This window comes from Ornithorhynchus anatinus, chromosome 8, assembly GCF_004115215.2.
Source record: "Ornithorhynchus anatinus isolate Pmale09 chromosome 8, mOrnAna1.pri.v4, whole genome shotgun sequence".
In the NCBI taxonomy this organism is placed as follows: Eukaryota; Metazoa; Chordata; class Mammalia; order Monotremata; family Ornithorhynchidae; genus Ornithorhynchus; species Ornithorhynchus anatinus.
This window is the reverse complement of record NC_041735.1, coordinates 2,233,032-2,245,396: the sequence shown is the minus strand read 5'-3', so window position 1 is coordinate 2,245,396 and position 12,365 is coordinate 2,233,032. Positions and strand designations below refer to the sequence as shown.

Genomic DNA, 12,365 nt, shown 5'->3' with positions numbered 1-12,365 from the left:
TTTAGCATCAATAGCCTCAACTTCAGACTTGCGATGATTTTGTTTCTAATTAGGAGAAGATGTGTACAAGGGGGCCCCCCAAATTTGCTACCCTCAGACCCCCGGGAGAGTGAATCCAGCTCCGCCGCCCCTCCCCCAGCATGGCTCCTGGCTCGGCTCCCTGCACCGCTGCTGGCCGGGCTGCGACCGGGAGTTTCAGAGCAGATGTTCTGGAGCCGGCCCAGGGGCCTCCGCTCTGCAGTAATGAGACATACGCTGCAGCGGAGGAAACCGTCAGAGCGTTTGCCATAATGGATTTCACATGCCGGGCCGGGCTGGGCCGGGATGAGCTGGGGGCAGGGGCAAGCCGGGGGGCCGAGAAGGGCAGTAGGAATATCAATTATGGGTGAAACTCCAAGTTCCTCTGACACTCCATCGCTACCCGATACCAGCGACCAAAGCTATTTCCCAAAGATTAAAGGTTATCACAGCCTTGGGTGGCATCTTGAGACTCCTAATGCAATAGGAGCCAAAGCGTCACCTGCAGCAATCCATCGATAGTATTCACTGAGCACCTACCGTGCCAGACTTGATTATGTTGTCTCTACCCCACTGTAGTACAGTGCTTGGTAAGTGGCATTTAACAAATACCACAATTATTTCTATTACAGGGCACTGTCCTAAGCTCTTGGAAGAGTGCAAGACAGAAATGATCCCTGCCTTCAACAAGCTTAGACTCTAGCAGGGGAGCAGGTCATTGAAATAATTTACAGACAGGAGGAAGAAGAGGATTTTAAACCTAGAAGAGGATTTTACATGTCTTGAAGAGCAGGTTCTCCATGAGCCTTTCCCACCGCTCCACTTCCTCCTGCCCTCCTGAGCTCTCTGGGGCAGAGAGAGGCTGTCCCACGCCCACACCACTTAGTTTTCCATCAGCCGCTGCTCCAACCCCGGAATAATAATAATAATGTTGGAATTTGTTAAGCGCTTACCATGTGCAGAGCACTATTTTAAGTGCTGGGGTAGATAGAGGGTAATCAGGTTGTCCCACGTGAGGCTCACAGTCTTCATCCCCATTTTACAGATGAGGTAACTGAGGCACAGAGAAGTTAAGTGACTTGCCCACAGTCACAACTTCCAGCAGCAGCAGTGCAAAGCTTCCCAATTTTAGAACACTGAGAAGGTCATAGCCATGACCACGGTGGTGTCTTCTGTGACTGAACTGTTCCCATTGTCTTTGTCTTTTTTTTTCCTCTTTCCTTTCGTGTCTGTTATCAGTCCCCTCCCTGCCTTAATCTTAGACTGAGAATCCTTTGGAGTCTAGGGATGCTTTATCTGTGCCAGAGCTTGCTATTTCTACCACTTCTTACTCCTACTACTATGGCATCACTTAGTGCTTAAATAGAGAAGCACCATGGCCTAGGGAGAAGCAGCACAGCCTAGTGGATAGACCACCCCAACCAGAAGGACCTGGTTCTAACCCCAGCTCCCCCACTTGTCTACTCTGTTCATTCATTCATTCAATAGTATTTATTGAGCTCTTACTATGTGCAGAGCACTGTACTAAGCGCTTGGAATGTACAAATCGGTAACAGATAGAGACAGTCCCTGCCCTTTGAAGGGCTTACGGTCTAGTCGGGGGAGACAGACAGACAAGAACAGTGGCAATAAATAGAATCGAGGGGAAGAACATCTCATTAAAACAATAGCAAATAAATAGAATCAGGGTGATGTACATCTCATTAACAAAATAAATAGGGTAATGAAGATATATACAGTTGAGCGGACTAGTACAGGGCTGAGGGGATGGGATGGGAGAGGGGGAGAAGCAGAGGGAAAGGGGGGAGAAGAGGGTTTAGCTGAGGAGAGGTGAAGGGGGGGTAGAGGGAGCAGAGGGAAAAGGGAAGCTCAGTCTGGGAAGGCCTCTTGGAGGAGGTGAGCTTTAAGTAGGGTTTTGAAGAGGGGAAGAGAATCAGTTTGGCGGAGGTGAGGAGGGAGGGTGTTCCGGGACCGCGGGAGGACGTGGCCCAGGGGTCGTCGGCGGGATAGGCGAGAACAGGGGACGGTGAGGAGGTGGGCGGCAGGGGAGCAGAGGGTGTGGGGTGGGCGGTAGAAAGAGAGAAGGGAGGAGAGGTAGGAAGGGGCAAGGTGATGGACAGCCTTGAAGCTTAGAGTGAGAAGTTTTTGTTTTGTGCGGAGGTTGATAGGCAACCACTGGAGGTTTTGAAGAAGGGGAGTGACATGCCCAGAGCGTTTCTGCAGGAAGATGAGCCGGGCAGCGGAGTGAAGAATAGACTGGAGTGGGGAGAGAGAGGAGGAAGGGAGATCAGAGAGCAGGCTGACACAGTAATCTAGCCAGGATATTACGAGAGCCTGTAGCAGTAAGGTAGCCGTTTGGGTGGAGAGGAAAGGGCGGATCTTGGCGATATTATAAAGGTGAAACCGGCAAGTCACTTCCCTGTGCCTCAGTTACCACATGTGTAAAATGGGGGTTAATTCATCCCAGCGTATTTATTGAGTGCTTATTGTGTGCAGAGCACTGTACTAAGCGCTTGGGAGAGTATAATATAACAATGAACAGATATTTTTCCTGCCCTTACAGTCTAGATTAATACTGCAAGACACATGTAGCATATGGATTGTGTCCAGCCTGATTAGCGCATATCTATCCCAGGGCTTAGTTCAGTGCCTAGAAAATAGTAAGCACTTAACAAGTACCATAAAAAAATAGGATAAGTGGATGAGAACAGAAGTGCTTGGGGAGGATTGGAGTAGGCCAGTGCGTAGGAGGTGTGGAAGGTACGAAGTGGTTGTTGGGGGTGAGAATCTGGGTAGATTTAGAAAGAAATCTTTCCAGCCAGTGATTGCATGTCCTTCTCAATCTGTCCAGTGCACTGATTTTCTTTTGTCCTCTCCACTGGGCATATTCTGGGCACTCCTCCCCCCACTCCTTGTAAACCTCCAGTGGTTGCCCATCCACCTGCACATCAAACAGAAATTCCCAACCATCTGTTTCAAGGCACTCAACCAGCTCTCCCCCTCCTACTTCACCTCGTGATCTCCTACAACCCAGCCCGCACACTTCACTCTTTTAACACCAACCTACTCACTGTACCTTAAGCGCGACTACCTCACCTCCAACCACTTGCTCACGTCCTCCCTCTGGCCCGAAGCTCCCTCCCGCTTCTTATCTGATGGACCAGGCTCCATCTTCAAAATCCGGCTGAAATCATATCTCCTCCAAGAAGCCTTCCCTGACTAACCTCGCTTTTCCCTGCCCTAGTCATCCTCCCTTCTGAGTTACCTAAGCATTTGTGTCTAGGTAGTCCTTAAGCAACTTGATACCCACCCCATCCCCAGCCCCTCAGCACTTACCTATTTTCCTCCTACTCTGCCCTTTCCTCTATCTGTAACTTATTTTTTAGTGTCTGTCTCTCCCATTAAGTTTTAAGCTCCCTGTGGACAGGGATCATATCTACCAACCCCACAAAATAAGTTCCTTAAGAGCAGTAATCATCTCTACCATCTCCACTGTTTTGTACTCTCCCAAGCATTTAGTACAATGCTCTGTACATAGCAAGTGCTCAATGTGCCACTGATTAATCGACTGGGTGGCTGGATAAAATCAGGATTGGCGGGGGAGGTCTTCTTCCTCCCCGCTTCCTCCTCCTCCTCCTATCTCCAAATTCTTTCAGAGTTTTTCTCCCTGCTGGGCTCTAAACTCCATGAGGACAGGGAATATAACATCTCGTTTCTACTGTACCATCCCACGTGCTTGGCACTCAGCAAATGCACAGTAAAATGCCAGTGATGGCTTGGTTGAGGAGCAGACCCCAGAAAACTGACTAGCCTGATCCCCATTAATGACAAAGGAATCATACTCCCCCAACAGTCACCCACCCCGGGACTCCAGAAGGAGAAGGACTTTTGACTCAGAGGCCCAACTGGACTCTGCACTGCCTCAGGACTTCTTGAAGGAGAACAATATTGCCTAGTGGTTAGAGCCCGGCCTGGAAGTCAGAGTACCCAGGTTCTAATCCCAGCTCTGCCAATTGCTTGCTGTGTGACCATGGACAAGTCACTTCTCTATGCCTCAGTTTCCTCAGCTGTAAAATGGGGAGTAAACACCTGTTCTCCCGCTTATTTAGACTGTGAGCATCATGGGGGACAGGGACTGTCTCTCACCTAACAACCTAATAAGAGCTTAATATCATTAAAAAAAAACTGACCCTAATGACCCCAATCTAGCTCATCACCCCCACCAGGGACAACTGGTGTGCTCTCCTCTCAGTGCTCCCCAGCTCTCCGATCTGTGTTATCCATGCTCTCAGGTCTTTCTGTCAGGGACTTGCAGTGGGAGGAGCTGAGGGTAGAAGAACGAGGAAGTCTAGGCTTGGATGCTCCTCTGGCCCCCTCCGAGCCGGGCATGCCGACGAGGAAGAGTTAAGAAATTCTCCTCATCAGAAGCAGCACCAGGAGGACATGGACCCGTGCCAGGGCGCAGACTACAAAGCCAGGGGAGCCGGGCTCCTCTGACTCAGCTGTGGGGAATGTGGAGATACGCCCACCTCCTGCCCCCTAGCCCGCCCGCCTCCCACCTCCTGCAAGCCGACACGGAGGGTAGTGCCATGGTGGAACCCAGACAGGTGGGCCAGGCCCGGGGTCTGGGACCCAGGCTGGGGGCTGGGGTAGTGCCAGTTCTTCCTCCCAGGCACCGTCGGGCAGGGGCTCCGGTCCCCCCGAAGGAGTTGGGCGTGGGGGATTCCTGCATTTGATCCAGCACCCTCTGTGGGCACTTCAGTCCTCAGAGTTGGCAGCTTGGATAGGCAAGGATCCAGTCAAGGCTCTAGGACACCTCTAGGCTGTAAGCTCGTTGTGGGCAGGAACTGTGTGTTTGTTTATTATTGTAGTATACTCTTCTAAGTACTTAGTACAGTGCTCCACAAACAGTAAGCACTCGTAAGTACAACTGAATGACTGGAGTCGTGATCCCTCCCCCGCCCACTGCGCTGCAGTCTGACACTCAGAAGGAGACTGGAACCGGTCACGCATAGCTGCCCCGGTCCCCGTGCCTCTTTGAACAGAGAGATTGCTCATCACTCCCCGGGCTCTCAGAGGGACCCTCACCCCCATCTGTTCCGCCACCCTCAGTCCCCACCTCAGCAGCCCCTCTCCCTGACCCCAGGTCAGGAACCTGGGGTCCACGTCAACTGTGGGAGCCCCTCGGACAGCTAATAATTATAGTAATAATGATAATGATGGCATTTGTTAAGGACTCACCATGCGTCAAGCACTGTTCTAAATATTGGGGTAGGTACAAGCTAATCAGGTTGGACACTGTCCCACATGGGGCTCACAGTCTTAATCCCCATATTACAGATGAGGTAACCGAGGCACAGAGGAAGTAAAGTGACTTGCCCAAGGTCACACAATGGACAAATGGAGGAGCCAAGATTAGAACCCAGGTTCTTCTGAGACCCAGGCCCGGGCTCTATCCACTAGGCCTGTGCTCTATCCACTAGATCATGCAACTTCCCTCAGACACTGGGCTCCCGCTGCTGACAAGGAGGCCTGGGCACCGTGGCGACACAGGAGGCTTGGAGATCTGGGACCGGGACGCCCAAAATGGCTCTTTGTAGAAACTGACAGAAACTAGAGTGGTCACCAGAGAGTCACCGTGTCCCTGGTCCCTATCAGCATGGGCACCGTCTCTGAGCCTAGGGACTCATGGCGGGAACTGAGGGGAAGGGAGACTGGTACTGCAAATAAGTGTGCCAGATGTAAAGGTGCCCAGGACTCTCTGTCCTGGCTGGGGATGTCGGACAAGGGACCACATCAGAGCCAAATTCAGTTGCGGCCCTCAAGGGCGCTCAAGGCCAGTGACTCCATCCCCCTCCCCTGAGCCCCGATGGCTCCCGCCCAGCCCCTGGGTAGCCCAGCTTCGGCCACAGAGCATCCGGGATGGTGGTCCGGGGTCCCCGTGCGGCTTCCTGTCGGAGGGTGCGGGTGCTCAGCCGCACTGGCCGGGTCCGGTGGGCAGAGCCAGGATGGAGCAGTCTGACTCACAAAGGCTGGGCCCTTGGCGCCAGGAAAACCCGCTCCTGCAGGAAGGGGATGGGACGGCTGTGACCGTCTCCATGCCCTGGCCCTGCCCGCCCAGCCCTCCCTGCAGGGGGCTTGGAGCCGGGCATGGCCGTCCTCGGCCTTCCTCCCCTCCACAAACATCCCACCCGACCTGCTGCCCTCCCTCCTCCCCACTGGCCTGGCGAGAAGTCGCTGGGTCAACGAACGATGACGCTAAAGAGCCTGGGAGGTCGGGGCAGAAGTAACCGAGCAGGTGACCAGAGCGTTACAGGGAGGACTGCCACATCCCACTGACCAGTAGCCCACAGGGACTCGGGCTCTGGGGCAAATATCTGAACAGAGACCAGAGACCGGCCCCAGCCAGGGCAAACAACACAAACAGGCCCACAGCCTTTGACCAAACCACAGAGAAGGTAAGAGTGTGTCAGTAACCATCCACACCAAATGTCCTGCCCATCCCAACTGCCCCAGAACCCAAGACCTCCCTGACCTTCTTAGCTGGCCCTTTTGTCCGGTCTGCCTGAGCTAGTCCCCCCACTCCAAACAGAGGCTCCCCACGAGCCCTTCCCCTGCAGGTGTGGCCAGCAGTGGCCACCGTCTGCCCGCCCACCTGCCCGCCCGGTGCAGCGAGGCCCGGCCGTACCTTCAGCAAACGGCTCCCACTCGTAGAATCGGCCCATAAAGACCTGGTTGTTGTAGGACGCGCACTGCACCTCCCGGATGGCCCGGCTGCTCTCAGGGCAGGGCTGGAAAGCAAGCGAAGATGGTCGTGAGGACAGGGTCTGGCTGTGGGGTCCGGCACAGTGCTCGGCACACAGCGGCTGCCCACCACGGTGCTCAGCACACAGTGGCCACCCAGCACGGTGCTCAGCATGCAGCGGCCCGCCGCCCTAGTGCTCAATTCACAGAGGCCACCCAGCACAAACCCCTGCACACAGTGGCTGCTAGGTATAGAGACCTATTCATTCATTCAATCGTATTTATTGAGCACTTACTGGGTGCAGAGCACTGTACTAAGCACTTGGGAGAGTACAATATAACAATAAACAAACCTACACACAGCAGCCACCCTGCTCAGAGCCCTGTACACAGCAACCGCCCAGCACACAGTGGGTGCCCAACAAAGCGCTCCACGTATATTGGGTGCCCAGCACAGCACCCTGTACACAGTGGATGCCCTGCACAAAGCAGGTGCCTAGCTGCACTTAGTAACAGCAGGCACTTGGATGGCACAGGACCGGGGGAAAGGGCAGTGTCAGATCCAAAGGATTTGCAAATGTGAGCCAGAGGGACCCCAGTACGACCAGCCCAAATGGGAATCCAGGAGACCGTGCCCCCGCCCCCCGCACTGAGGATAGGTCCCGGCCCTCAGCCCCATGACTCACGTTGATGTTGCAGAGCTTGTACTGGCGGTAGCTGCCGACACACTCGATGTCCGTGGCCCCCGGGCGTGGGGAGTGGCCTCGGCCCACCTGACCGTAGTACAGGCCTGGAGAGGCCGCACGGTGGTCCCGGGCGGGGGCCGTTGCCGGCTGGAAGACGGAGGCCGCCGGGGTCCGGGCCCCGGGGTCTCCCCGGTCCAGGCCCCCTTGCTGCTCGGGCCCCACCTCCACCCGACGCCTGCGCCTCTTCAGCCACAACGGGGCCTGCCCGGGGTCCGTCCGCAGTGGGACGATGTACGGCGCCTTGCCATAGCCAAATTCTCCGGGGGCGATGGGACCCTTGTTTCGGCTCCTGCAGAGACACAAGGAACCCGCTGAGCGGGGTCTTTGGCCATGAGAGGTGTGGGTGGGGAGGAACAGGGCAGGTGTGGACACTTGGGGAAGAAAGGGGGAGTCAGTAAATCGAGGATAATTTTGGAGTACTCATTGTGTGTGTGTTGAGCATTCTAAGTGCTTGTTATATTGTACTCTTCCAAGCACTTAATACAGTGCTTTGCACACAGTAAGTGCTCAATAAATAGATCGAATGAATGAGAGTACAGAACAACAGAGTTGGTAGACCCAAACTCTGCCCACCATGAGCTTCCAGTCTAGAGAGAGTCTTGGCAGGGAGGGCCAACCCCTGGGTTGTGGCAGGAAGGGGAAGGTGGGAACAATGACAAATTCCCTCCTTCCCTCCCCCATCCTTAGGGGAAGACTTTCCAGCAGTCCGTGTAGACAAGTATGTGTGTGTGCGCACATGTGCGCACATATGCTTATGTGTGCACGTGTGTGTCCCACAGAGGGGAAGCGTGGGGCCGGGGGAACGCATGGCAGAGCGCATTGCTTGGGTATTGATTCAGACCATGTTCACACAAACAGAAACAGATCTGCTTCCACTGAGCGTAGAAGGCTGTTTCCATTTTGGGAATCCCACAGCTGGAGAAACTGCCCCCAGCCTCAATCTCCCCTGCAAGATGGAACAGGGGGCCGGGTGAGAGGAGAGGTCTCCCAATCCAGTCAGATAGTCCAGACAGCTCCCCGGCCTGCCTGAGGGGAAAATCACCAGCTCCCAGTGGGAAATGACAAGAGGCAGGGACCCCCGACACGCAGGCCGGGACTGGGGCCGCCATCCACTCCCAATGGCAAACGGCACCTCCTGCTTTCCTTTGTCACGTTGCCAGGACCCACCCCTTTCTGTCCATCCAAACAGGGCCACGCTGATCCGGGCACTAGTCAAATCCCATCTCTACTACTGCATCAGCAGTAGTAGAAGCAGCGTGGCTCAGTGGAAAGAGGCCAGGCTTGGGAGTCAGAAGTCATGGGTTCAAATCCCGGATCTGCCACTTGTCATCTGTGTGACCGTGGGCAAGTCACTTCACTTCTCTGTGCCTCAGTTACCTCATCTGTAAAATGGGGATGAAGACTGTGAGCCTCACGTGGGACAACCTGATTACCCTGTATCTCCCCCAGCGCTTGGAACAGTGCTCTGCACATAGTAAGCGCTTAATACCAACATTATTATTATTATCAGCCTCTTAGCTGACCTCCCTGCCCCTAGCCTCTCCCCTTTCCAGTCTTCACTTCACTCTGCTGCCAGGTGATTCTTCTAAAACCCCATTCTGAGCACTTCTCCCCTTTCTGCAAAAATCTCTAATGGTTGCCCATTCCTCCCCATCACCCTCACCATCAGCTTTAAAGCACTTGATCAGCTCTTCAAGCCACAACTTCTCTGTGACTCAGTTACCTCATCTGGAAAATGGGGATTAAGACTGTGAGCCCCACATGGGACTACCTGATTACCCTGCATCTACCCCAGTGCTTATAACAGTGCTTGGCAGATAGTAAGCGCTTAATAAATACCATCATTATTATTATTACCGGTTGACTGATGAACTCCCAGTCTAGGGGAGGGGAGAGGGAGTGGGGTCTGCAGAGGAGCTTTAGGGGGCGGGAGGGGGGTGGTAATACCTTCTCTCTGACTTCGACCGGAGCCTGTGGGAGTGTCGGCTCCCCCTCGGGGTTCCCCGACTGTGGTCGCGAACTCCCGAGGGAGCTTCCAGCCCCGCTTGGAGGGGCTCCTGGCCCCGGTGCAGAGGCAGGGAGGGGCGGATGGCGGAGACCACGCTGCGGCGGGGGTATGGGAGCCCGTTGGGGCCAGGGTCCTGGGAGCGTCTGGGCAGGCAGGGCCGGGTCTGCTGCATCACCCCCCCGCTGCAGCTGCGTGAGCAGGCGGACCATGGGCCCCAGGTGCCCCAGACTCCCAGCAGGCTGGCCCCCTCCTCCGGGCCCCTCGCTGGCTCCTCCATCGCCGGGGGGACCTGGAACGGACAAGCCAGATTATTCATTCATATCTATTGAGCGCTTACTGTGTGCAGAGCACTGTACTAAGTGCTTGGAAAGTACAATACACCAATAAAGAGAGACAATCCCTGCCCACAGTGGGCTCAGAATCTAGAGGCAGGGAGACAGACATCAATACAAGTAAACATGTGGGAGGTAGAGGGGTCACTGGGGTTGGGGTTGGTGGGAGAAACAATTTCTTCTTTCTTGGGTCATTTCCTGCCAGGTTCTCCTGCCCTGGGTCAGGACCCCTGCCCTGAGTCTCAGCCAGTCCTCCCCATCCCAAATCCAGACTGCCACCCCTCCCTGCCCTGCCCCAGGGGTTAGCAGGAACCCCAGGCTGTGGCTTAATGGATAGAGCACGAGCCTGGGAGTCAGAAGGTTACGGGTTCTAATCCCAACTCTGCCATATGCCTGCTATGTGACCTTGGACAAGTCACTTCACTTCTCTGGGCCTCAGTTACCTCATCTGGAAAATGGGGATTAAGAGTGTGAGCCTTATGTGGGACAGGGACTGACTACCTTGTATCTACCCAGCGCTTAAAACAGTGCTCGGCACATTGTAAGCGCTTAACCAATAGCGTAATTATTATTGTGTCATTACCCAGGGCCACCCCCGCATCCTCCACTCTGGCAGAGACCTGGCCCTTTCTGGGCCTCAGGTCCCACGGGAAGGAGGCCAGGACCCTGGGTTTCTCAGTCTCCTGCCCCAGCGCCGACCCAAACTCAGGCTCCACCCCAGCACCGGCTCTGACATGTGGACCCCGGACCCAGAACCCATCTTCCCCAGGAAGGGGCAACTAAACCACCTCCCTGACTCCACTCCATGCCCTGATCCTTAAGGGAGACGGCAGACACTCTCTGACCTCCGCCAGGCCCTGCGTGATCCATCTTGATGGCCTATGGATGGCCGGGGGGAGATCACAGACCCACATGTGAAACGTGAGGTTCCCGAGCTCCAGGGGTCACATGCACTGTGGGACCATGTGATTGGCTCTCTCCTGGGTCAGGGGTCATGAGCCAGAACCAGATCAGGATTGGAACTCGGCACTGACCTCCTGAAGAAGGAGGAGGGATAAGGCTGGGGTGTAGCCCAGGGTGGTCACTCAGTGGGGGGTTGAGGGGGAGTGTAAGGGCTGAATGAAACCACAGATCTTTCTGCCTCCCCCAACCCAGGGTGGTTAGTTCCTCTTAGTCACAAATCCTGACTGCACCCCAGCCCCTGCGTCTCCCGGCCCCACCCATCCTAGAACACAATTTCACACCAACAGCTGCACAGCGAGGGAGAGCACCAGGATTGCAGGAAGATAAATGCCTCCGGAAACCCAAACTGCCTTTGGAGCAGAGTAGAAACCTCCCAAACCCCCAGACAGACCTGGGGCTTCTGGGTCTGAATGAGTTTCACAGATTTAATTATTGCGTCGAAATGAAAACAACATGGGACTATATGAAAACATTAAGTGGGGAAGAGGCGAGGATACCAAAAGGTAAAGGAGGGGGAGAGACAGGGAGACCCCAAAAGATAAAGCAGGGGAAGAGGCAAGGAAACAACGAGAGATAGAGCGGCAGGGAGAGGGGGCAGAGATAGAGGGACAGAGAGACAGAGGGGGCAGAGACAGGGAAACAGATCAAGAAGGTCAGAGACAGGGAGATAGAAGGGCAGAGAAGTAGGGAGACAGAACGGGCAGGGTCAGAGAGACGAGGGGGCAAAGACAGCGAGGCAGAGGGGGGCAGAGAGAGAGAGACAGAGGGGGCAGAGACAGAGGGGGCATAGTCAGAGAGACAGAGGGGCCAGAGTCAGGGAGGCAGAGGGGGCAAAGTCAGAGAGACAGAGGAGCAGAAAAGGGAGACAGAGGGTCAGAAAAGGGAGACAGAGGGAGCAGAGACAGGGGTAGGGAAGGGCAGATTCAAGGAGAGAAACTTATTTTCACATCTTTCTCCCCCATTAGACTGTAAACTCATTGTGGGTAGGGATTGTGCCTACCATTTCTACTGTACCCCCGCAAGCACCTAGTTCAGGGCTCTGCATGCAGTAGCACTCAATAAATTACCATTAATCAAGTGTATTTATTGAATGTTTACTGAGTGCAGGACACTGTACTAAGTGGTTGGGAGAGTACAGCACAATAATATAACAGACCTATTCCTTGCCCATGGGCCTGATCTGGGTAAGAGGAGCGGCTGGGAAATTGTCCTCCTACTCAGTGACTGTGTACGCAGCTGGGGCTAGGTGTCCCAGCAGTCCCCTGAGACCTCTGTGCCATCACAGAGTCCCCCTCAACCACAGGACCAAGGCAGGCCCAGGAAGCTCAGCTCACGGGCTGGGTCAGCGTTTACTGGGCCAGATCAGGGCTCACAGGGGACTGGCACAGCCCATAGTGGCTGGATTGGGCAGAACCGGGAAGGAGAGCAGCGCTCTGCAGGGGGTGGAAAGGAGGAAGGTCAGTCTGCTGGCGGGACAGAAAACATGCTGTGATGGGACCCGGATGGGGGTTTGGGAGGTTTCTGCTCTGCTCCAAAGGCAGTTTGGGTTTCCGG

The 12,365-nt window shown here is 54.9% G+C and overlaps 1 protein-coding gene across 1 annotated transcript in view; it reads right to left on the bottom strand.

Moving 5' to 3' along the window:
* Positions 1 to 12,365, bottom strand: part of THSD4 (thrombospondin type 1 domain containing 4) — a 105,885-nt gene that overhangs the window by 78,874 nt on the left and 14,646 nt on the right. The window contains exons 4-6 of the mRNA XM_029071429.1: positions 9,456 to 9,805; positions 7,449 to 7,797; positions 6,707 to 6,809 (exon numbers count right to left, since the gene is read on the bottom strand). Coding sequence (XP_028927262.1) covers positions 6,707 to 6,809; positions 7,449 to 7,797; positions 9,456 to 9,805 — 802 coding nt within the window. The remainder of the gene's footprint in view (positions 1 to 6,706; positions 6,810 to 7,448; positions 7,798 to 9,455; positions 9,806 to 12,365) is intronic.